The 25483-nt window shown below is 34.4% G+C and overlaps 1 protein-coding gene across 1 annotated transcript in view; it reads left to right on the top strand.

The window, feature by feature from the left end:
• Nucleotides 1-25483, top strand: part of LOC149416949 (cell adhesion molecule Dscam2-like) — a 546393-nt gene that overhangs the window by 67256 nt on the left and 453654 nt on the right. Inside the window, exon 2 of the mRNA XM_089641351.1 lies at nucleotides 5314-5444. Coding sequence (XP_089497477.1) covers nucleotides 5402-5444 — 43 coding nt within the window. The 5' untranslated portion in view covers nucleotides 5314-5401. The remainder of the gene's footprint in view (nucleotides 1-5313; nucleotides 5445-25483) is intronic.

Raw genomic sequence — 25483 nt, 5'->3', positions numbered from 1 at the left:
AATTTGCTGAACTCGTATGCCAAAAAATCGATGAGGGTGTAAACTAAACGTGGCTGTGCGCACGATAAGTGAAACCCTACCCCATACTCCACTGCCATGGGTCCCTTTGGGTCCGTTTAAATATCACCTCCAGCGTAAGACGAGAGACGGCATCTTGTGAATACACAAAATGCTGCAGGGTAAATAGCATTTTACACTGTGTGTTGATATTAAAAAAAAACTGGTAATTTAAGCCCGAAGTTTGACGGTCAGATGTCGTATCAGAATGATGATGGCAAAATTTTTCCATAATTAATCGTGAATCTCTCCGAATCCCTCTGAATATCTCCGATATATTAGTAACACGATGAAGAGCGAAAATCGGAGAGTACCCAAGAGATAGTGAGGTAATTCAGGAAAAGATTGATGAAAGATGTAGAGTAGGAGAAAACATCAAAGCTAGCCTCCGATAAGAGTGAGGACATCTGACAAAGCAAAGCAATTAAACTCCCAGGGTAATCTTTTCTGGAAACGAAGACATATGATACGTTAAACCACTTACTTTATAGTCACAATCAATTTATACAAAATGCATAAATGGGGAATTAAGAACTCTGCTTAGTTGTCGGGGTGCCGCGATCACACGAGGACAATACAGAAGACAATACAATAGTATCATGTACCTGCTCCGTGAACAGTCTTGACCGCGTAGGGCATGACAGTGGAACAATACAAAAATTCTACCATAGTTCAAACGCGGAACGCTGTCAAAGTGGATTCACGACGACGTTACGAGCGCGTTCGAGATAAATATGATCTTTTTCTTCTACGCTACCCAATTATTCTCAGCGTCTCAGCTACCTAGCCATATCTCTCTCCAACCATGCGAAGATGAAGTAGACGAACTAAGTAATTATGTTGTGAACAGAAATCAATGGGGATGACTTTTTTTAAATTGCAACGTAAATAGACGGGCGAGAATGTTACAAACTAATCATTAATCTTCGTCTGCTCTTTGAGTGGAAGACTACGTTGTTAAGTACCGGTCTCGCGCAGCCCTGTACATAAATAATTGCGTAGAATTTGGAGTATCAGGAATATATTGATCGAATTGGAAATGTACTTTTCCTTTTTACTGACTGAAAATTATTATTTAAACAGTTCTTCTCATTGGAGATTATAAATGTACTTTTTACTAATGTTTAGAAAAAAAATGTCGCTGTGTTGTAAAAAGTGGAATGAATGAATTGGTTTACTATAAATTAATAGCTTTGAGGCCCTTAGTATTAAAAAATATCATAAAATATATTATCTAAGCTGTAGCCAGTATTCATTGAAGCCTTTAATATTGTGTTGCCTAAATTAACGACAAAATAATGTTTTGTTTGTATGCAGCAGATACTTTGTGATTCGACATTATAATTTAAAATAAAACAACAACTTAGTAAAACACCACTTAATTTTTTTATACTTAATGCCGACCAGGCTTCGATCAAGTATAAGCGGTATTGTTTTATTTTAAACATAATACATCGTTACAAGTAATCACTTGAAAAAAGTTTGAGCATCCATTTTCTTCTTTTACTCAATTTCATTTCCATAATTTATTATGAGTTAATATTGTAAACAAAACAATTATAAAAATCAAAACAATAAAAAAGAAGAGACCAAATCTTTTTTCAGAAGAATCGAAGATGTTTGAAGGTTAGAAAAATACTTCAAAATATTACAAAAATAATCGAGTCCCATGTATTTTTAAAGTCAGCCAAAAGAAAACATTGTTGAAATTGGAAAAATTTAAATTACACGTTTTTCGTTTCGTTATGGATCCGATAACTCAATAAAAGTGGTGAACCTTAATACACAACAATATTATCCACACACAATTTCTAGGAACTCTATTATTGTAGCTATTGAAAAAAGTAATAATAGCACAATGTAAAAAAACTATTAATGTGACTTCATCTCAGTTGGCAATATAACGTAATTTAAACTCCAAGCAGGTTAGCAAAGGTACAGGATCTCATCGCAGGATTTTCTTCAATCTTCTTTCACGCATCAGTCCACCTCTTTCTCTCGTTAATAGTTTTTGGTATCACCTTGTTCTGGCATTGAACTCATATAACTAGCCTGCAGCAGGCGATTTAAATTGCATTATTTATATTCATTTATTTAAACGCCATAAAATGTTTTGTACTATAGGATGATACACCGGATTATAAGCGTACAGTGGTACACAGGAGAATATTAATAATAAATTACAGAACAAGTGATGTGTACAAAAAATATTATTGCAAGTGATAGCAGTTGTTAAGAAAAGTGCAGTGAGACAATACATTATGAAAAGAAATATCTACTAGTGTAGTAATAGTTGAATGAATACTAGGTTTGTATAAGACCTGACATAAATCGAGGTGTTTATGATAATGGATAGTAATTAATATAAAATAAATTCTATTTAGGTAGATAGAATGTTATAGTACAGAAAATATTGTATTTGAACAGAATATTAATATGTATAAAAAAGTGACTTGTTAACATGTATAATCAAGCAAAATATTATAATAGAGTAATGAGTGGTGTGTTTATTGTTACCTTCAAATTAATTCTACTTGAAGAGCTGGGCAAGTATAGCAATTTGGCTTTAATAATTCAGGGCTGTCAGCTATTTAATGATACTTTTGGATAAGAAATAATAATTATGTTGTCTCTTAAATCAGAGATTTAGGCCCGGTCGTTTCGCAGAAATTCAAAACATTGTCATAAAATTGCCTTTCTACGCCATTTTTTTTATAACATTTGAAAGGTCCCTGTTAAGCACCAATTTTAGATTCTTTTCAGTTTTCTGTCAAATTCTTATAAACTGACAAGCATAACAACATGTTAGTCGTTTTCTTCCGCTGATCACAATTTCATCAAAAATTGAAAAACGAAATGGCACTGAGACTTCTTATGACTTTGTCACAAGTGAGTCTTTACCAAACAACTCGACCTTAACTGCCTGCATATTTATCAAATAATCAACAGTTTTGCACTGATGCATTTAAACACGCGATCTTGAATTGGTGGGAATAAGATACTTTAACTAATGATTGGTAAGTATTTAGGTACTCACCCAGTATTTATTTATCATTATTATAAATTTGTACGCACGCATAATAATACGTTTTTTCCATCAACTCACGGATCTGTGGGTCCCGGTTAAAAGTTGGAAGTTATTCGTAGCCGGGAAAATCGTAAAGTCATTTAAACTTCTTCCGGGAAATGAGGGCTGTAAAGTTGAAATACACCGAAGTGCCTGGTAAAACCACTCTCTACCTATACACCCGAGTGAAAGGGGAAATATCTATTATGTTTACTCATTATTATGAATATTATACGCAAACAACTTGCCGATGAACTTTATTATAAATTGATCGAGAAATTTAATATTGATGTTATTTTACGGAATCGTAGAAAAAACCCTTTTTATGCTACACGGAGAAAGCTTACAGAAATAAAATATTACAAATTTATTGAGAATGTTTTCAAATTAGTCGTATCCTGGTTAAAAGCGGGACTGCGGGCCTTTAACGAATCAATTGAGAGGTTTTCTTATAAACTATCATGTTCCAATGTCGGAACACGTATTTATGAAAAAATCTAATGTTTTCGCATTTTGTAATTGTGTTTTATCAGGACAAACGCAAGCGCATGAAAACGTGTTCTGATATATTATGAATATACTTAACTAAAAGTTTATTAGGAAACGTTCTGCTATCTTGTTTTTCAATAGGGTTTTAGTAAATGAGCGAGACTCATTTTTCCCCGTGTAATATTTATTTATTTGAGGCAATTTTCTCAAAAAAGCGTTATGTTACAAAACATTATGCGGCTATCTGGTAAGTAGTTGAAAATCCTTCAAATGTGATTGTGGAGACCTCAATGTCGTTCCGAAAATTGAATGTTATGTTTAGTGAAAAGTCCCACGTTTTCGAATTAATTGAACTTTTAGATATTTTCTAGAAAAGTGTGAGCAAACACCCTAAGTATTTAACTAATTCGAGTTCGATATTGGACTTTTTTATGGTCAAATTCAAAATGTTCTTCCGTTTCGGGGTTACTATCAAATGTTTTTGTCTTAGGGTTTTCTCGACCTTTGTAATTGTATGTTCACCATTTTCTCGCTTGTAGATTCCAGTGACTTTGGTACACGGTGATGGTATCAAATTTGGATACACAGGGTTGACGTGTAAATTTATCAAGTTTTTAAGTAATTCTTTTAACAGTTTTTTGTGCTTCAATGTGTGAGGAATCTATTGAACACATTTATTACACATATGAAAACGTGTCCATTAATAGTCTTGTTGGGTGTGACGAGTCTGCCCGAATAAATTTAGAAAAACCCGAAATAAATCTTCCGAAAAGATCAGATGCCGCCACTAATAAAACAATAACGAATAACCATTATACACCGTTTTGAAGAGCAGATAAGATAATAATTGTCCTGATAGTCTGTAATTCAAATGATCAAAGAATTATTACAAGTGCATTGAAGTGAGAGGGAAAAGAGAGGGATATCGTTTTCTTTAGCACCGGCACCTTCACCACTTTGATTGATTTTGATCAAACAAAATTTTAGTTTGCTGTATAATTATTATTTTTGTTTTCTAAAGCAATCCCGATGAGTTACAAAAACTCATTGTAACTTACAATACATGAGTGGGAGTTAATATGTACAATTTTTCATTGGTGTTTTGATATCAAATTTATAAATTTCACATACAGAACAGAACGAAAATAGAATATTAATCAAAATCATAAGTTTCACATACAAAACAGTAAAAAATAGAAAAAGGGAGGTTTAGTTGAACAAACAAGAAAAAAATAAAAAAAGTAAACATACATGGATATTTACATAAACACAAAGCCAAGGTATGAATTTACAAAAAGTACTTACCCACTATTACATTGGTAAAAAGTATATAATACAACTACAGGGGATAGAAAAGGAGAGATAAAGAAACAAGACAAAACACAACACGACAAGAATTACGTATTTTCATTTTTATATGTTTTCAAAACATATTCTTTTAAAGCATACATTGAATATTTTTTAGAGTTAAGGAGTGTGTAGGCAATATAGTTAAGAGATTTTATCCCATATTTTCTAGTGTGTGTTATTAATTTAACGTATTTCTTACGTCTTATGATTTGATGGTAATAATAAAAAACATTGTTTCGAAATTGAATATTGTATATTTCCATATATTTCTTGCATTCCAGCAAAGGCTTTTTTACTGAAGGTACATTTACAAATTGGTTTTATGAAATCTTTTTTTTTGATTATTTCAGACATTGCGGGATATGGAGTAAAATGGCATTGATATATTGCGGGTCTTCAGTTCTATTTGACCTGTGATCCGGGTAGTGGATTTGAAAAATGGCGGAGCGTTATTTGAAGAGGATAGCTGTCATATTCTTTGGTAAGTTTGCTTTATAAATAATAATGTTAAATATTCGATATTATGTTTATAGTCGCAAGAAAACAATATTGTTCTGTAACAGCCAATATTTATTTTTTCAAAGTGATAATATGATCTTAGTGGAAGTATCCACTTTTATACCAAACTGCCCAACGCCGGGATTGTAAAATTGAAGAAAGAGAGATAGGTGGAAGAGAGCGGTAGAGAAATTTCAAGCAATCTTTTATTTATTTTACTGAACAAGAAACATAAAATAAAAAAAGATAGCGGTCGGAATTAGGAATTGAACCTAGGATCTCGCCTAGGTTTTACCGGGAGAGTTACAAGCTAATAATATTATTGAATACTTATATTATTGTAGAAAGCAATCACTTTGTGGTTCGAAATATGTTTTAATAAAATAAAACAATTATTTTGTTTAAAACCAGATTTTTTATTAATTTACTGACCGTCCGGTTTCGTTTAGCTCAAACATCATCAGAATGCAAATTAATACTAAGTAGATAAACGCAACCAAACGGTCTATAAGTTCATAAAAAAATGTGGTTTTAAACAAAATAATTGTTTTATTTTATTTAATATTTAGTTTGTCAGTTTTTGATCCCTTCGGCACCGGTGAGTAATCGGCATACACGCCAAACGCGCGCCCAACATTTGTACACGGTTGACATTTGTCACATGAGAACGGGTCGCTTCAATGATTCGTTCTTAGGTTCAACAGCTCGGCTGTGAAACGAACTGCCGGCCTCTGTGTTTCCTCCCTCCTACAACTTGGGACTCTTCAAGACCTATGTTCACTCCTTCCTCTCCACAAAAAGACCCTCCACACAGCATCCCCAAAGATGACATAGGCCTTGAGGGAAATTATTTTCTTCAGGGTCTTCTCCTGTGTGGAGTCAATATAAAAAAAAAGATTACATCCGCTTTAAATTTTTTTAAATACGATTTTATCGTATATTAAAATGTCTTTCGATAGCTCATTAAGCATATTTTGTTCTTCTAATCAATGCAAAAACCAATGTTAGACATAATAAAATATAATAATTTTAAAAGCAATATAGTATTATTAAAATTCTTACCTACAACGGGCTTAGGTCCTTAACTTCTTTAGGTAGAAAATCTAAATGATTGTTTAGATTCTTGGCTTTTGCCAATTCTAGTGACTATATTTCAATAGTTAAGTATTTCCCAGCCTATATCATCACCTTTTTCATCTCCTCCCCGACTTTTTAAAGCATCACAAAACTCTCACAACAAGAATTCTATAAAATTGTATCACTTAAAAACTAATTTTCCAAAAACCCTTAGGCCGTTAGAAAGATTGTTAAACTTAAGTAGGTAAGCAGTATTTAATTCGACCATTCTTTAGTCTAGGCAAAAAAAGTATATTATTTTACAGGCTTCGGAATAATAAAGCACGATTAAATAGATATATTAGTGTTGGAGGAATGGTTATCGCGCCATCCACGGTTATTCTGATTATTAACACAGACTTTCTGCGAACATGCAAGGAGATTTATTAGCAACTACAACCCTTGAGCAGAAAATATAGTGCAATCAGGCCAAATTGGTCTTAGTATTAGGCTACTCTGAGGTTATGAATTTCGGCACTGTCTTTTTAGTATCAAACTTGATGGGGTTTTTTCATGGGAAGCTATTTACTTAATTATAAAAAAACAATGATAATATGAAATTATGAATCAAAATAAATTTCAATAAGAAGTTAATAGGTTTTATGGTTGGTTTATAGATAGATCTCAAGGTATTTTTTCAATATATCATGAACAGTGGCACGTGAGGAGTTATTGATTGTTTTTCTTTTAATATATTTTTTTAATAAATAAGAGGCTTTTACGTCTCTTTTGGGAATTATGAATCAACTACCCTTAACTGTTTTTAACACGAAACCCGTCATTTTGACCGGTAATTATAATGCATTTCGTTAAGACCCCGCATTCCGAATTTCTTTCTACATACATTATAACATACTTCCCTTGTTAAGATTTTAAAAACATTATGCTATTTTTCAGATAATCTTTAATCAGAGGCCGAGTTAAAAAATGAATTGTTTGAAATTCTTTAGAGAGAAAATTCGAAAAAAAAACACCGGTTTCTGTTATCTAATATGTTAAAGATATGACAAAAATCACAGTGTTTCTTTAAATGTTCCATATATAGACGCCAACACCCCCTTCGAAACCATCTTCAGTAATCTTCGTTTTCTTTTGAACGCTCATAACGGAGATTTAAACGAAACTTCCTAGTTAGATTTATTTTAAATTGGAAGGTTATATGAAAAAATATTTTTTTACATATATTTATGTTATTGGAAATAAAATGCAATACAAATATTATTTTATCAGTATTGCCGAAGAAAGCACTTTCATTTTTTTTTTCTAAAGATCGTTTTCTTGCTTCGAATTTCCACAACAAAGAAATCAAATTATTCGTAAGGACAAGCGAGTCAATCAGAATGTAAATGCCTAAAAGCTCTTATTGCATTGGAACGTTTTACTATAGTACTTGAATTTAAATTCGTCAATTGGATTCCATTTTACGTAATTTAAATTTATTCCTTTGAAAGCCTGACTTCGTCCATTATTTAAGGAGAAAAGAAATTTATTTGTAACGGAATGTTATTAGGAATTCTTTAAAATGTTTGAGACGAATGAAAGAACGTTTAACTTGTGAATTCTTTTTGCATCTTGTGCAAAGAAAATTTCGTTTGAACATACACGAACTTAATTAGATTCAAGACTTCAAAAACACCGGGTAAACATAATAGACAGACGACGGTTGCCGTAGAGTAATAGTTTAAGCACCTGACTGATTCGAGAGGTTGATAGCTGTGGGGGCTCATAACTTTTAGGTGTAATGGAGTGCTAATATTACAAAAAATGTGTGTATTGATGTTGTTGTAGCTGAAAAGATTTTTTTTTTTCGAAAATTTGATTTTTTGTATGAATATTTCATTAAATTTCAGTTTGTTTCAATTTTTGAAAAAAGAATAAAAAAATTGTTCTCAGCTACAACAACATCAAAAATGCAATTTTTTGTAATATTAGCACTCTATTAAACCCAAAAGTCACGAAACGTCACTGTTTGCTTGTTCAATATTAGTGACACATGTATGAGTTGTGAAATATTGGGAATCTGGAGTTGGTCGCGTTTCCTTATAAAAAAGAATTTTATATTTTATGTTAAATATGTTAACAATAAAATATTAATATTTTGATATTTATCCAAAAGAATTAAAATTATATTTACGTTCGATGTATTTCAAATACTTTGTGGGAAAGTAACAAAAAATGTACAAGAATAATCGGACATTCAAAAATTTTAGTTTATAACATTCATTTACATGTCAATAGCAAATTTAAATCATTAAATTTGTGATTAACTGTTATTCCCAGATTTGGCCGAAAAATGCAATTAGACAAAGATATTTCCAAACAGTTAATCGAAATTTGAAAAAAAGTTAAATCAACACAATTTACAAACACATCGACAAATATGAAGATAAGAAAATCTACAACTAGAAAATAGTTTTTAGAACAACATACATAAAAAACGAGGGAATCATAAAAAAAACAAGTAACACAACCTACGGTTAATTTAGATGAAGAAAAATAAATCAACAGTTTTAAAAATGAGGCATAGAAACTTGAATATGACGAAGTCAAAAACATGAAGATGAGGTCGATGAACATGAATATGAGGAAATCATAAAAAATAAGTAACAACAACACAACCTACGGTTAATTTAGATGGAGATAAATAAATCAACAGATAAAAAATAAGGCATAAAACATGAAGATGACAAAGTCAACAAACATGGAGATGAGGTCGACAAACATGAAAATAAGAAAATCATGATGTAACACAAACACAGGAATCCCTAATGACGAATAGGAATTGTAAATATACCATTTATTTTAGTATAGCCCAATAACTTAATATGTTTTACAGGGCTAACGAAGGAACGAAGTCTTTTTAACAGTTCATGGGATACTTTAAGCAAATACCCTAAAATATTATTAATACCTCCAACTTCTGTCAATCCCCATAATATTCTGATGGCAACACGCTACACTAGCGCCTCATAACGGTATGAGTTCTACGCTCTGGTTTGCTTTCATATATTTAATGGATTTAATATGAAATATAAAATTTTGAATAAATTTATAGAAATCTAAAAAAAAAAAATAAGGTAACCTACATCCTTTTACTGCTTTTTTGCTCATACATAAAAAAATATTTATATTAAAATGGTTATTAACTCGGTCTTTGATCCTGAAAACGATTTGGGAATGTTTTTGTTGTTTGCGATTATAATTTTTTATCGATATTGATCAAAATATAAATTATAAAGCACAAAACATCGCCAATGAGTTCTAAATAAATTTATTTTGCCTCCCCTGAAAGGAATCTTGAAGTCAATATGCTACATTGGCGCCTCTAGCGGCTTGAGTTCTTGATATTGCCACTAGTTCCCTGGAGTTGGACGTATTATCAATATTATAGGGTATTTTCTTTAACCTTTCCCTTAATGTGCTAAAAAAATCCACGCGTTCCGGTGCTGTGTAGTCAATACACACCTCAAAATAAGCGAATTAATATCGGAAAAATATGAATATTCATAGCTAATCGCTTATGTTTATTATATTTTATATCGAAAGTTATAATAATTGTAATTTAATTGCTGAAAACATGAAAAAACCATGGGCAGATGCTAAAAAAACGTGCAAGCGGTCCACATCTAACGACGGTCCGCGACCAACTGGCTGGCGGCTAGCAGTTCTAGCACATACACAGCTATGCGGTCGTAGGTAACGATGGTCTAAATAAAAATACAACTGCGCACGTGTGGATTTCTCGTGTTCCCGCGTAGCGAACTAAAGCGGGACATCAATAGCGTGTCATTTCCTCGCACACTCTTCGCGTAGCATTGTCACACGGTTGATTGTATAGGTGTATTTGTTTCCGATTTTTAACAAAAATCTCTGATTTTTAATTGAATTTGAAAACTATGTAAAATTTTATTTTTTAATTATAACGGAGTAATAACGGATAAATGTATAACGGAGGAATACCAAAAATCTGAACCCAGAATTTATTATATTTATAGAGTTATTAGAAGCAATGTGTAGTAAATACACACCACAGATAAGAACAGGTTAAGCTACCTATTTTTTTAAACAGTATCCAACGTACCTAATCTGCTATACTGATATTTTTTCTATAGCACATAGTAAAGCTGTGAAATTTATCCATTATAACAATAATTTATCATTAATGCTAAAAATGTACGAAAATAAATTATTTTCCCAAAATCTGTTTTATACTGAAATATATATTACATTTGAAAGGACATTCTTTTCTTCGTACCTGCCGAGTAGCTGTTTTGTCCCCAACAATAAAACGGTCCACACAGCTCCGTTTCATGTAAGTCCTTTTCGTGACGTGGGTTTGGCAATGGAATTGTGCCTGGCATTTAATGTCCTGTATGGGGCTAAACCGGAAACCAGATATGGACGCCGGATGCGGAACCATGGCCATTTTTAATTTTGCGCGGCTGCTAAAATATTAAAACTGTTTTTCGGCCGAGCTCCCTTGTTAATAGTGAAATATGGAAATCGGGTCGAGGGAATTGAAGAAATTCTATGTCCAGCGAATTAAAAGGGATGTTAAAAAATGCGGGATAATTTGCCTCGCGGGCTGTTTTGCACATTATATTCACCTTGCCAAAAAAAAATTACTTTGTTTTTTTTTTAACAATAATTCTATTAAGGCGATGCCATACGTAGTAATGCAAAATCATGTGTTTTTGGTTTGAAAATTTGGTCGCCTAGAAATGTTTCAGAGGCTTTAATTAAATACTGCGAGTAGAATACATCTTGGTCTTTGAAATAATCGAGTATTTTTTAGATAAGTCTTTTTATAAGCCCAGAAAAAAATAATGTAAAGGCCTATGAAAACTGTTTTAAAGTTAAAAATCTCCTACTTACGAACCCATTTTCGGTTATGATTTTAATGTATAATGTGGAAAATTTAGTTATTTATAAAATGATCGAAAAAAAAATTAAATATTTATGCCTGAACATCCACAATATAAAATAAAAGGCACTTTTTAGCCATATTTTTTTCTTGCATAAATCAAAACAGGCGGATGGTGTTAAGCGGGAATTTAAACCTTATCGCCATCTACGTAAGGGTTGTTATTGATAGCGGCTCAATTTAAAATATTACACGACGTAGTGCATCGCCTTAAAGTTTTTTGATGACCTGTGTAGTTTAGCAGTCTCGCAATTTTACTTTTAATGATTTATCTTAATTCAAGTTACTAAGATAAGTGGGGTTTTCACATAATAAGTATTGTGACGTTGACTTACGAGTTTCAAGGACCTAAAAACAGGAACATTTTATTATTTTAGCTTTGTTGTAGGAACCGACATTTAAAAAAATAGCTATTATTAAAATTCATGGTAAATAATATTATGCCATTTTTATAAGGAAGTTGTTGATATTTTTTTCTATTGCACCAAACATACAAAAATGCTTTTTTAATGTTTTTTCGTGAAGTGTCAAATCATAGAATAAAGAAGAACAAAAGAAATGCGATGTGGGCGTACTTCGTGATCCAAAATTCTGGCCAACGGGGCCTTAAGGTTAAACGCAACGCTCGTTGTATTCTACGTGTTCACAGATGGCGTTAATTAATTAATTTTGTTCAAATACGCTTTTGCAAGGTATTGCTTTACAATATTAAGACAAATCATTTGTTTGCGCCCGTATATACGCAATATGAATATGAATCAATAGTTTTGTTCGTTTAAAGACTTAATTCTTTCGAGAAAGGCACACAAATACAATATTTTACCGATGATTCAATCCAATAACCTTACCTTAACCTTAAATATCCAACACAAAATGGTGCTTCATCATTATTAATTTTTGTCGTTTTCGTAAATTCTTACCTTGGGTATTTACTTATATTTATTTTTGTTTTTTCAATGCCGATAAATCTGCGTTTATTGAAATACAATTCTTACATTTTCATACAAAAAGAGATTAACATTATTAGAAGTAACCATAATTAATTATCTATATGATTTAATTGTATGTTTTACATTATCTACCTCACTTGGTGTGTACTATTCTAAGGTAGGTGATAGTTATGTACAGTGTACATTTTTCATTGCCATGCTATTGACAGAAAATAAAGAAATTAAGAAATTAAGATAAATATTGATGAAGAAGAATTAATACAGTGTGTAGTGTTAAATGAAGATTAGAAACGGTACATTTTTAGATACCTGGTAAAAAAATCAACGATTAGGTTATTGAAAAGAATTAAATTGATATAAAATGAAAATGCAAGACATAAAAGCAATGTAAAAAATAACAAATTCTAAGCTGTTAATTTATTTAATACCTCCCTAATTGAAAATAACTCGTGTTTAGGGAGTAAGGTATATGTAGGTATACTTTATTCAATGGTTCTTTTTTTCATGTAAATTAACCTCTTTGTTTATTTTCGTACTGCATTATGAGTAAATGATACTTTATTTTATTTTCATTTATCTTAAAATTACACCTGCAAAATTAAATTAAAACCCATTTGTGCATTGTAAATTCTTTACGTTAAAAGTGAGTTTTATAACTCATACGGATTCCTCTGTAGCAAGCATCCCATCTGAATTATTGTACAAGTGTGTACTATTTCTAAGTAACAAAACCAAAATTAAGAGAATGGAAGTAATCCAGAACAGAGGCATGAGGTCAATACTGTGTTGTAGTAGGTACACCAGAATAAAAACCATGCAACGTCAACTCAATCTTTTAAGTGTGTGGCAACGATTAGTTTATAATACCTTAGTGTTTATTTATAAGCTAAAAGATAAAAAAAAAAAATAAAAAAAGAAGAAAAGTCAACCTATAGTTTTTTTATTTATTAAAATTCATATATTTTTATTTATATGTTGATGCATTTAAAATAAATAATACATTCCTCCTAAGGGAATGGATCTGAACTGCTGTGAACTTTTAAAATTTTCTATTAATTTATTTTTTTAATGAGGATTGAACCTACCTCCCGAGGGCTGGAGTTATCCGCGCCAAACGAAGACTGAATGGTACCGAGATATATTTATTGTATTAACATGTTGATATAATGTATTATCATCAACAATGAGTCTGTTTGCCGAGTTTCAGCACGGTCGGATGTTGGGAAGTGGGGTTATTTTCATTTCCAAGATTCCGCTTAATTCATTTATTCATTCATTTAATAAAACAAAAGAGAAATGCAAGATGGATGTATTGAAAAAAATGAAATAGGATGACGATAAGAAAGAGTGCACTTCAAATGGTCTAGAACCAAAAAATATTAAGTCATTGGCCACACATATTGTGTTTAGTCCTTTATCAATCATAAGCTTTTCGGCCTGATACTTACCTACTCCTGAAGCAAAGTCTCCGAATATAGTCAAGAAATTACGTAGAAAATTTATATGACATCATTTGTGGGAAATATTTCCTTAAATTTTTTTTTGTTTTTTTCTTTTGTTTTTCTAGATTTTTAAATTTGAAAATTTTCAAATACCATACTAGGCTAATGCCCGTACTATGGTAGTCATACAAATTATAAAATGTGAAAAAAATATTGAAAAGTGTTATAATAATATAAAGGTGAAGATACAGTATAGATTTTTTTAAATAGTTTTAGGGAGTCTTTAGAAATTCTTTTGAGAATTCTCGCCCCCTTTCAAATATCCAGCGTTGAACACCTATAGTAAAAAGGGATATCTTATTAGTTGATTTTATCTCTGGGCTCAATGCGTTGTATATTTTAGAGGCGATGATGAAGTGATAGTTATTATGTGAAAATAGCAGTATTTATTTATATAATAATTACGAAATCAGAAACACTTGAATATATTTGAACCTGGTTTACCAAGCAAAATAGTCTTGGTTCACTTGGCATGTTAATGGCTCATTTTTAATTATGAAAACCCACTAGAGACCGATCTAACTGGATAAAAATGAATAAATTCAGCATGATATGCAGGGAGAAATTCAGGTAATTTGTACAGTAGCTGCCGATGTGCTTTTTTCCAATTCAGCGGCTGATTCCAGTGCACCATGAGCGGTGACACGTTCCGGGCTCTGCCCAAAAGCGCTGAGCTGCGGGAAAAATCTCAAAAACGCCACTGCATTCCTCTGCACGCTCTGGAGAGCCCGGAGCAGCGAATTCGGCGGAATTGTGGACTGGAATTGCGCAGAACTTATATGTATAATATATACAGGAAATTATATATTGAATGCAGTGGCGTACTGAACAAACTAAAAAGTTACTTACTTTAAAAAGGAAATTAAAATTTTGAAACTTAAATTTTACTTTTATTATCACGATTCAACACTAGTTTGTTCAGCGAGGAATCATTTTTGATGTTTATTTAAAATTATTTTGTCAAACAATATTTTATGCCGCTGAGCTGTTGTCGTCATTGGTTCCGATGGTCGGATATGTTAAACAAAATATTTATTTATCTATCCCTTGATTATTTTCCTAGAAAGAACATTTGTATCCTGACAAAATACTGCAAAATATTCCCTAATTTCATAATAAACCATAAATATGGAAATAATTATATGGGTATATAATTATATAGGTTTCTACATTTTCGATTTCTGTTGAAAATGTTGCTTACTTTCGTGAGATCCAGTTTGCTTTAAAACAATGCCAATTTTAATATTTATCAATTGTTAAACTTATGGTAATGCTTTCACGCTAATCTTAAGGAATGTATAATATAGGAAAATAAAATATATTTTAGATAGCCGATGAAGGAACGTTACTCGTATTTATGATAATGTTACTCGTATTTATGATCAATTTGGTAGGCGGGAATGGGTACCGCCGCCCTGGGAACCATTTATTGGATGACCAACACCTCTGCCACAGGTCACCCCAAGTGGTTCGCTACGTTTGGTGACTTAGCAGGGGTGCCCGGGTTCATGGGTTAAGGTTTGCCCAGGTCTTGGTGGCGGGTGCGTCGGCCCACCTTCTGCGTGGCGGGCCGGTTGGGAGATGCTGGTTGAGGGAGACCCTTTACAACCGGTTACCGCTGTCCGGGCCGCTCGATAGTACAGGGGCCCGACCCTCAGGCTCACGACTAAGGGTGGGCTGCCCCATCAGCGAGTGAAAAAACCCCGCCACTGCTGTTGTGCCGGTTCGTGACCGGAGGGGACCCAGCAGCAGCGTTTGGGGCGCATTGGATGCCCTCTCCAGCCGGACTCTCCCAGCCTATCGCCTAGCACCGCAGTGGGTGGGCTGGAACCAAACGCTCATCACTCCTGGACAGCCTGAACCCCATATTCCTACCCACCCCTCACACCTTTCCATTCCAGACCTTCCTTTCACTTCATACCCTTAAAAACAAAAAAAAAACAAAAAAAAAAAATTAAAATCATGAATATACATAAAAACAAACAAAACATCTTTACAGCGGCGAGTAGCAGGCGTCCCCGGTGCGGGCCAAAACTGTTGGTAAATTTTGCCAACATTCGCGGCCTGCACACAAATTTAAATTCCGTCCATCACCATCTTTTGTCCCAACGTCCCAACCTTCTTTTCCTATCCGAAACTCAGATAGCCGAGCCGCCAGACTCCTCCTATCTGGACTGCCCGGGCTTTACCCTCGCAAGCAAATTCCGACTGAAAGGAGGAGTCTGCCTCTATAGTCGAGCTGACGTCAACTGTGTGCGACTATTGAGTCTGGAAAACTCCAGATTCGACGTAATGTGGGTGCGCGTCAATCTTGCCAGTACGGCAAGATTCTACGCATGTCTATACCGCTCACCGAACCATAGCGAATCAGACACTTCCGAGCTCTTCAAACATTTGAGCGATACTATTGATGATCTCTTGCCCCGCTACCCTTCGGCCGAGTTTGTTGTTCTGGGGGACTTCAACGTTCATAACGAACCATGGTTGAAGTTCTCAGGCCCAACGGACTCGGCTGGCCGACAGGCGGAATCCTTTGCCATTTGCTACGGATTAGAGCAATTGGTTCAGGAGCCTACAAGGGTTCCTGATGTCCAGACTCACCGCTCCAATCTGTTAGACCTATTCTTAACTACTGTGCCACACGGTTATAAGATTGACGTCACAGCGCCTCTGGGATCATCTGACCACTGCCTAGTGACGACATCAGTCCCCGTTAGCCTCAGACCAACCAATGAGAGGCTGAGGAGAAAAGTGTGGCACTATAGGTCAGCAGATTGGTTCGGTATGCGGGCCCATTTCAATGCTTTTCCGTGGTCAGCTGTTTGTTTTCGGACTTCGGACCCTTCAAGATGTGCCCAGGAGATTGGTGAAGTCATCAATTTGGCGATGGATGGCTTCATACAATCGACTACTAAAGAAACTGGTGTGGGCTCAAAGCCGTGGTTCAGTCGACAATGCTCCGAAGCAGTTCGACGAAAAAACGCGGCTTACCGAGCCTACAACACATCTCGAACGCCCGAAAGCAGATCAGCATACAACAAATCGGCAAAGGAATGCAAGAGAATCATCAATAGGTCAAAATTCAAACACGACCTGCAGATCAGCAAAAAGCTGGCTGCCTGCCCGCATGGCAGCAGAGCATTCTGGTCGCTTGCGGGCTCAATAGGTCGAAATTTTTGCAAACCCAGTTTGCCACCTCTTACCAGACCTGACGGCTCACTAGCAAACACCGCCACCGAAAAGGCAAACCTTTTAGGGAAAATGTTTGCGGAAAACTCGACCCTCGACGACGGGGGTGCTGTTCCGCCGTCGGTTCCTCACTGCGGCTTCTATATGAAAAAGCTGAGGATCCGGCATCGGGATGTACTCCACGTCATACGGGGGCTCGATGTTAAAAAAGCTAGTGGACCTGATGGAATACCTGCCCTGGTATTGCAGAGGTGTGCTGCGGAAATAGTTCCAGTTTTGACAAAGCTCTTCAAAATGTCCCTGAAGTGTGGCACTGTGCCCTCTGGTTGGAAAAAAGCGGTAATTCACCCTATTCCCAAGAAAGGTGACCGCTCCAACCCGGCCAACTACCGCCCCATAGCGATCACATCAGTTCTGTCCAAAGTGATGGAACGTGTGATCAACGACAAACTGCTCACATACCTCGAGAAGAACAAAATTATCAACGACCGTCAATACGGATTCCGGCGGAACCGCTCGTGCGGTGATCTTCTCGCGTATGTGACGCATGTTTGGGGGCGGTGCCTGGAACGTCACGGTGAGACCCAAACGGTCGCACTACACATATCCAAGGCCTTTGACTGGGTCTGGCACCGAGGACTTGTCAACAAATTGCATTCTTACGGACTTCCCGCATCCCTGTGTACGTGGATTGCTGACTTTTTAAGGGATAGGTCGATTCAGGCGGTTGCTGACGGTTTCACCTCTTCCTCGCACTCCATAAATGCTGGCGTCCCACAGGGATCGGTTCTGTCTCCGACTTTGTTTTTGTTGCACATCAATGACCTTTTGACATGTGCACCGATTCATTGTTACGCGGATGACAGTACAGTTCATGATAGCTTTTTGTTTGACAAGCCCCCAAAGGGCACACAAACTCCAACGGCTCGGAGGGCTTTGAAGCAGAGAATGGACGGTTATCTCGAGAGTATTTCCTCCTGGGGTAAAAATAATCTCGTCGAATTTAATGTTTCAAAGACCCAATCCTGTCTGATTACGTCTAAAAGGGATCCAAATGATAATCTAGTCTCCTTCAACGGAAGCAATCTTCCGAACAGGCCTTCCATTGATATGCTTGGTGTAACTATAAGTGACCAGCTCAGGTACGGGGGCTCCATCGAAGCTAGAGTAAAGTTGGCCTCTCAGAAGCTGGGCGTACTGTACAGGGCCCGCAGATACTTTAATAGTACACAACTGCTCACCCTGTACAAATCGCAAGTGCGCCCTACTGTCGAATTTGGCAGCCATCTCTGGTCTGGAGCCCCAAAATACCTGAAAAAAACCCTTGACTCTGTGCAGAAACGGGCGGTCCGTTTGATAGATTCCCCAATCTTAACAAACGGACTGCAATCTTTAGAGCACAGGCGTCAGGTAGGTATGCTGTCCTTGTTCTATCGGTATTACAATGGAAGATGCTCTGAGGAACTAGCGTCATTGATCCCTTCGGCACCGGTGCGTAGTCGGGATACACGCCAAACGCGCGCCCAACATTTGTACACAGTTGACACTTGTCACATGAGAACGGGTCGCTTCTATGATTCGTTCTTAAGTTCAACAGCTCGGCTGTGGAACGAACTGCCGGCCTCTGTGTTTCCTCCCTCCTACAACATGGGACTCTTCAAGACCCATGTTCACTCCTTCCTCTCCACAAAAAGACCCTCCACACAGCATCCCCAAAGATGACATAGGCCCTGAGGGAAATTATTTTCTTCAGGGCCTCCTATGTGGAGTAAATATAAAAAAAAAAAAAAATAAAAAATAAAGATGATATTTTATACACTTTGATATGTGGAGTGGGGTGAGCTATAAAAGCATTAAAAAATAATGTAAAAGTTGTGCATTCGTATATATAGATAACTTAAAATAAATCATCATTACTTTGGACCATTGCCAAAGTCCAAGGATTTAATAATCAACCTTTTTTGTTGTCGTTTAACTATCCTTGAATTCAATGAATATTTACCGGTCAACCTAGATACATAGTTTAATATTTTATAACACCCTCTAAAACCAGCAAATAAATCATTTATATTTAAATTAAATAAATAACCTTGTAATTACCACCATTTTTTAATCAAAAGGATCGACATGTTTCAAAACCAATGGCTTCTTCGTCAGGATAAACATATGTAATGAATATTTATTTTTCGGAATAACTTTATTGAGTAAAACCTCAAATTGTAATATTTAATTATTGAAGACAATATTAGCGATTTCTAAACGAAAATCTGAAACAGAAAAATCAGAAAAGGATACGGTCACATCTAGGACTCGAACCCAAGACCCTTGTCTTTCCGGGACACATTAGCTCAGTGGTAGAGCGGTGTCTCGGAAAGACAAGGGTCCTAGGTTCGAGTCCTAGATGTGACCGTATCCTTTTCTGATTTTTCTGTTTCAGATTTTCGTTTAGAAATCGCTAATATTGTCTTCAATAGTTAAGTATAAAATGAAAATAAAATAAAATTAAAAATAGACAAACAAGAATAGACAGTTAAGTAACTTATTATAAAATAAATCAAATTCTTATGAAATCGGTAATTATTTCATTTGTGTATACAACAAAAACCTTTATAATATTTTTTGTACTAAATAGCAGCGTTTACGAAGATATTTATGAAATTTTAATTAAAATTATGCCTTAAAGTGATTTTACAATTATTTAAGAAGTAATTAAATTATTATTAAAATACGTACGTAAGAAGATTTTTTGAGGTGCGTCTTTTGTTAGCAGCTAGCGATAAGAGATTTCGACCAGAACTGTGCAAAATATTCGAAGAAATTAATGTTTATCACACTCTAGTCATCCATGTTTCGAAAAGTGTAAATATTTAACAATCCCTTTTTAATTTTATGGAATAACTTCTTTGATTTTTCCATATTTACGCCTCGCCTAAAACCAAAACTATAAGTTTAAAAGAAGAAAATAATAAAGAAAAAACTATAAGTGCCTTATATACTAATTCAAATGGAAAAAAATATTCCGTTTAGCATGCCTTTCTCTCACATACTAGCTTGAAATCGTAAATCTCAATCCCATTTGAATCTCGTAATCATGGTAAAACACAGTTTTGTAATGGAAATTTAAGACCCGATTGGCCAAATAATATTTGTGTCATGAAACACTTCCACATGGCATTTTTTGTGTTTTTCTTTATTCTGTGGACTAAGGGCACAATTGTTGAATAATACAAAAATTAGGTTGTAATAACGTACCTTACGGATTCATTTTTAATAAATTCTACGGGCTTGGATGTTTACAGGCATTATTTTCCAGCCAACGAACATTACATCTCTTCATCCTTATTTATGGTTTTAATCTTTAAACTTTTTTTTTATTTTCAGTTCTTTAAATATTCAATAACATTGTTTTCAATTTATAAAGAACATTTTATTTATAATCAATTTTTACTGTTGCGCAAATTATTAGAAATTTCAAGGCATTATTAGAAATTTGATAATGCTTTCAGAAGGCGAAACAGCTGTCACGAGTAATCATAATTACATGAGAGAGTTTTTTTACACATAAATATTTAAATAATAATAATAATATTATTGAATTCATAAAAGAAAAACTAAAAATGTTGACGGCCCACCCTATGCCATGTCCAGTAATATACAGATATGCCAACTGGTCCTCTTGCCGAGCAGATATGTGCACTGAGCGATGTGCATCCAAGCTGATAAATAAATGGAATGCGCGGCCCACTGCACTCGTCGTTGCAGATTTACTCCAGGAAACAATCGCAAATAAAAATACAACACAGTGCTTGAGAATCAGCAATATGAGTGTGTTGTGGATGCACTGGCTTATTATCAAAATAATGCCCTAGTGCATTCAATAACATGATAATTAGTGGCTAAATGAAAAATGAGAAATGCTTGAAGGAGGCTGATTGCCAGCTACTTTTCCAATCAAACTTAGCAAACATAATATCAATAGTTTAGCTATAATACGCTACGACGGTGGCATACGCGTTGGTCGCTTGCGGTAATACGTAGGTGGATGAAGAGCAGTGCCACGCGCTGCGTACGAGGACCAAAGGTTCAGCTCTTCAGTAGTACGTCGTCAAAAAGGAATCCATTTACCAGGATTAAAATTGACCAACAGACGGATGTTTGAACGTGACGTTTACATAATTTGAAAATTGATATCTTGGTATCTATTATAACATTTGAAATAAAAATAATGGGCTTAATGGTATTCTGTCAATAGCAGAATGGGCGGATTAAGTAAACAAAAAACATTGTTAGGTATGGCGTATGTAGTGGGAGGCCAAATTATTAGTTAAACCTGTGTTTTTTCTTATTATTAAAGAATTAACAGCCTTTAATGCACGTATAAATTAGTTACTATTTTTTAATACACTTAGACAAAAAATACCTTTTCTACTTCAGGGAATTATAAATTAAGGAGGAAAGTGGTCCACTGCGCCTCAAAACTATCGACAAATTCGTGACATTTGCCTGGAAGACATGAGAAAATGTACGAGAGATTTGCGCTAGTCAGAAGTGCTAAGAACGAAAATTATAAATGAAGCAAGAGTTAGATACTACTTCTGCTAGAATAACCAAACGTCGTCTTGTAGAAATTGGATAACTCTAATTGATGTCAAGCAGGTTTTACTAAATACTAAGAGATTTTTGGTTGTGCTTTTTCTCAAATATGTGTTAATTAAAATAAATGAATGTATTTTTAATTGTGTAACAAATACCCTTGGTATCCCCCTATTTAAAAATACCATAAAATTTCAAACTGATGATGATGCAATTTTTGCACGTTTAACTAATAATTTGACCATCCACTGTAGATGTAATTTTCGTTTTTGTATGATGTTATTTTTATAATTTGATGTGGGATTTATGTTTAGGTATATTGTGAGTTTTATTTTCCGTTTTTTATTTTATTTATGAATGTTTTTTCCTTTGTTTTTTGTAAAACATATTAATTTACAGCCTAAATTTCACCGGTTATTGCAACACTGCAGAACTTAAATAAAATAATTCATGAAATATTTACTAATTTTTTCAACCTTTATTATTAGTTAGTTATTATCAAGAGGAACGGCTGCTCGATCTTTTCCATACAAAATTTGGATTTGAGGTCAAAATATTCAATCAAACTGAATAATAATTTTTTTAATCAAAAGCCTTAACAAATATCTAGTACAGATGTCTGCTGTTTTATATATTTAAGTTTTAAATTATGATAAATATCACATTAAAGATTTCAATTTGCATGATTTTAGAAGCAACTTTGACATCTTTTGTGAGTTAGGTTTAATTTTTTTTAAACAATTTGCTCAGTCTACTGTGTTCATGGAGTGAAAAATAACATAAAAAAACGTTTTTTTAGATGGAAATTTTAACTTAGGTATATGAAAGAAATTTGTATTGTATCGGTCGTTTGTAATGTAAATTTGAGCCCATCAAAGTGCCTTTTCAATATTTTTTTCATTTATTTTATATTCCATCATATTTATATAGTGAATAGCGCAAATTATTTATATTAATAATTATCATTGAGGCACAAATACTTTATGTATGCCAATTTTGCCTCTAAAATAATTCTTCAATGGCCTATATTTATACTGATTTTTTATTTTTTTTTATTTGAGACACAAACAGGAAATTTAAAGTACATTCTTGTGGTTAGTATAAAATAAATTTACATGCAAATATAAATGTCCCTCGACTTATGTGTCTGCAGCAATCACATTTGCAAATTCACTATCATAACAATATCACTATTTTTTATACAAAGCTTAAAATTACAAAAATTACAAGACATAATAATTTTAAAAATATGTTTAAACTAGGTATGTAATAGAAAATATCAAAGCATCAAAAATTAACAAACAATATTTATATATATATATATATATATTTTAGGTAGGTAGATAAATCGTGGAGATATCTCTTGGAACAAGTTATATTATTTACGAAAAAATATCTATGCAAGCATGTGTTTTAGCCATATTGTTGTATGATTGAGACATTCTAGACATAGGATTAAAATAACCAGTGTTATTTGTAAAATTTTTGGTCCAAAATATGTTGACCGTCGTTCGTAACCGTCTAAAAGATGGTAGACACCTGATCGATAAGACAAAATTCGTGTAAATTTTCTTTGGACAGATTCAAGTCTAGATACCTGTGTGATATAATGTGGATTCCAGATTGTTGACCCATCTCACAAACACTGCGAATTAATGAATTGAATAAAATTATTATGCTATTATTACATCATTTAAACACAAATACATCTATTTATGTATATATTTTTATCGTTTATTGAAATATAATTCTGACATTTTCATTAAAAAAGGATATTAACTTTATTAAAAGTTTCCCTAAGTAATTATCAACAATTAGGTTGTATAAAATAATAATAATAATATAAAACAAAATTGAAAGACATACAAGTATATGCAATGCAAAAACGTAACAAGTTCACCTCCCTAATTGAGAATAATTTAACTATATAACTTAAAAGGGAGGGAAAAGGAGCAAAGTTATAGCATATCACTGCAATACATTTGAGTAGGTACCAGCACTCCATTTTGGACTGCTAGCTTTGCTTCTTTTGACATTTTTTTGCGCCAACCGCGTTCAGCCCTCCATTAATGGATTTACCTGTATTTACTCTGTAATGATCTGGCCTTTCTACTTCAAACTTTTCCTTCTCTTCTTTCTACGATAATTTTCCTTAAGTCCCGTAGGTAACTTTTCCATAAGGCTTTGGTTATATATATATCCGGGGAGGGAAGGTCCTCCCTGCCGTCTTTTCTTTATTACACACCCCTTCAAGTGTGTACATCCTAGTTTGTCTACGTGACGTACGACCTTGAACGTACTCATTTCACGTGACGGTTCAGTATAAAAAGGCTTCACCGAACGTTGTGTTGGGTTTTTGTTTCTCGGTTTAGAAACCTAGTTATTTATGTATGTGTGGTATCCCTTGGTTCTTTTGAGATAGAGTGAGTTGAATCCATTACCGCTGTGTTTTAAAACCATTTTATAAACCTTATCTTCTAAGTCGCCTGCTCCCCCCCCACTAGCTACTCGATTCTACCTATCGTAGGGTAATGTGAATATAATAAAGTGTTAGATTTTATATATGTGATATACATACGATAAGTTTATGGTGTTAGTTGTCGGCGCCATCCATGTATATATTTTGGGAGGGGAAGGAGAGGAAAGGAAATGAATTTTTTTCAAGCTAAGATTGACTCCTCCTCTTACCAAACAAAACTGATGGATGATAATTTGAGCAAGGCGATCGATATCTGCGTGTCTGGATATCACAACCGGCCGGGTCTCCCCTTGTTCCAAATCGGCAACCTTCACGCCAGAATAAAGAAAACCAGGTCTCATCACCAATTTCAGAATTGCCCCAATCTCAAACACCTCCAGGAAAATCTACTTTACTGAGTGTAGAAGGGGAAAACCATGACATCCCTTGTCACGAATCTAGTCGCGAAAATGTGACACGCAAGGTCCTAAGTTACGTGCCACCTCCAGAAAACGTTGTAACTCCCACGCCGTCGGGGATTTACATCCCTTTCTAGGTCAATACATAGGTAACACACGACGATCTTGTCGACATTTTGCCTGCTTATTAACGATAGGTTGTGTGCCTACCCATTCAGCCAATTATCATGTGAGATATATGTAAGGTCTACTCGAAATGCCAAATTTGGGATGAGGACTGTCTGTATTTTAATATTTGGTTCCAGTATTTATTTTATGAGGTTACTAGCATCCTCGTGTATTAGGTATGGGTAACTTCTACTGAATACCTATCCTCTCAGGTAAGGTATAAACGGATAATTGGTTTGATTTTTTGCATTTAATTTAAAGAGGCTGCCTACCTCTCGAAAGATACCTGTTGAGAAAAGTTGTTCGGTTGGTAGTTTTATTTCGGAGATTACCATCTCCCTCTTTTGACTTTAGATTTGTTTTTGTGCATCCCAATTCGTAACTTAGAAAGTCAAACAATAGATGAAAAGTATTAAATTAGAAAGTCAAATAACAGAAGAAAAGTTTTCATTTCGTTCCGTCTGGTTGCATCCGATCGCTTTCAATTTGGGACGGCATACGCTAGCAAAACTTCCCCTTTGACTGACTGTACTCCGCGCCTCTCGGCCTATATATGAAAAGGTCGTTGACTCGTCTCTCGCTCACAGCTGATTGACGGTTCGCCTAGCACATCCCTGTTAATGATAACATTATTTGGGCGGCAGGTGTCGTAAACTTAGTTCCTGTACCTCGGTTGTATCCGTCTTTTAAAAAGGTCCTCTGA

Source organism: Hesperophylax consimilis, chromosome 16 (assembly GCF_061612785.1).
Source record: "Hesperophylax consimilis isolate HC1 chromosome 16, BYU_Hcon_1.0, whole genome shotgun sequence".
Taxonomy (NCBI): Eukaryota; Metazoa; Arthropoda; class Insecta; order Trichoptera; family Limnephilidae; genus Hesperophylax; species Hesperophylax consimilis.
This window is presented reverse-complemented; position numbering and strand designations above follow the sequence as displayed.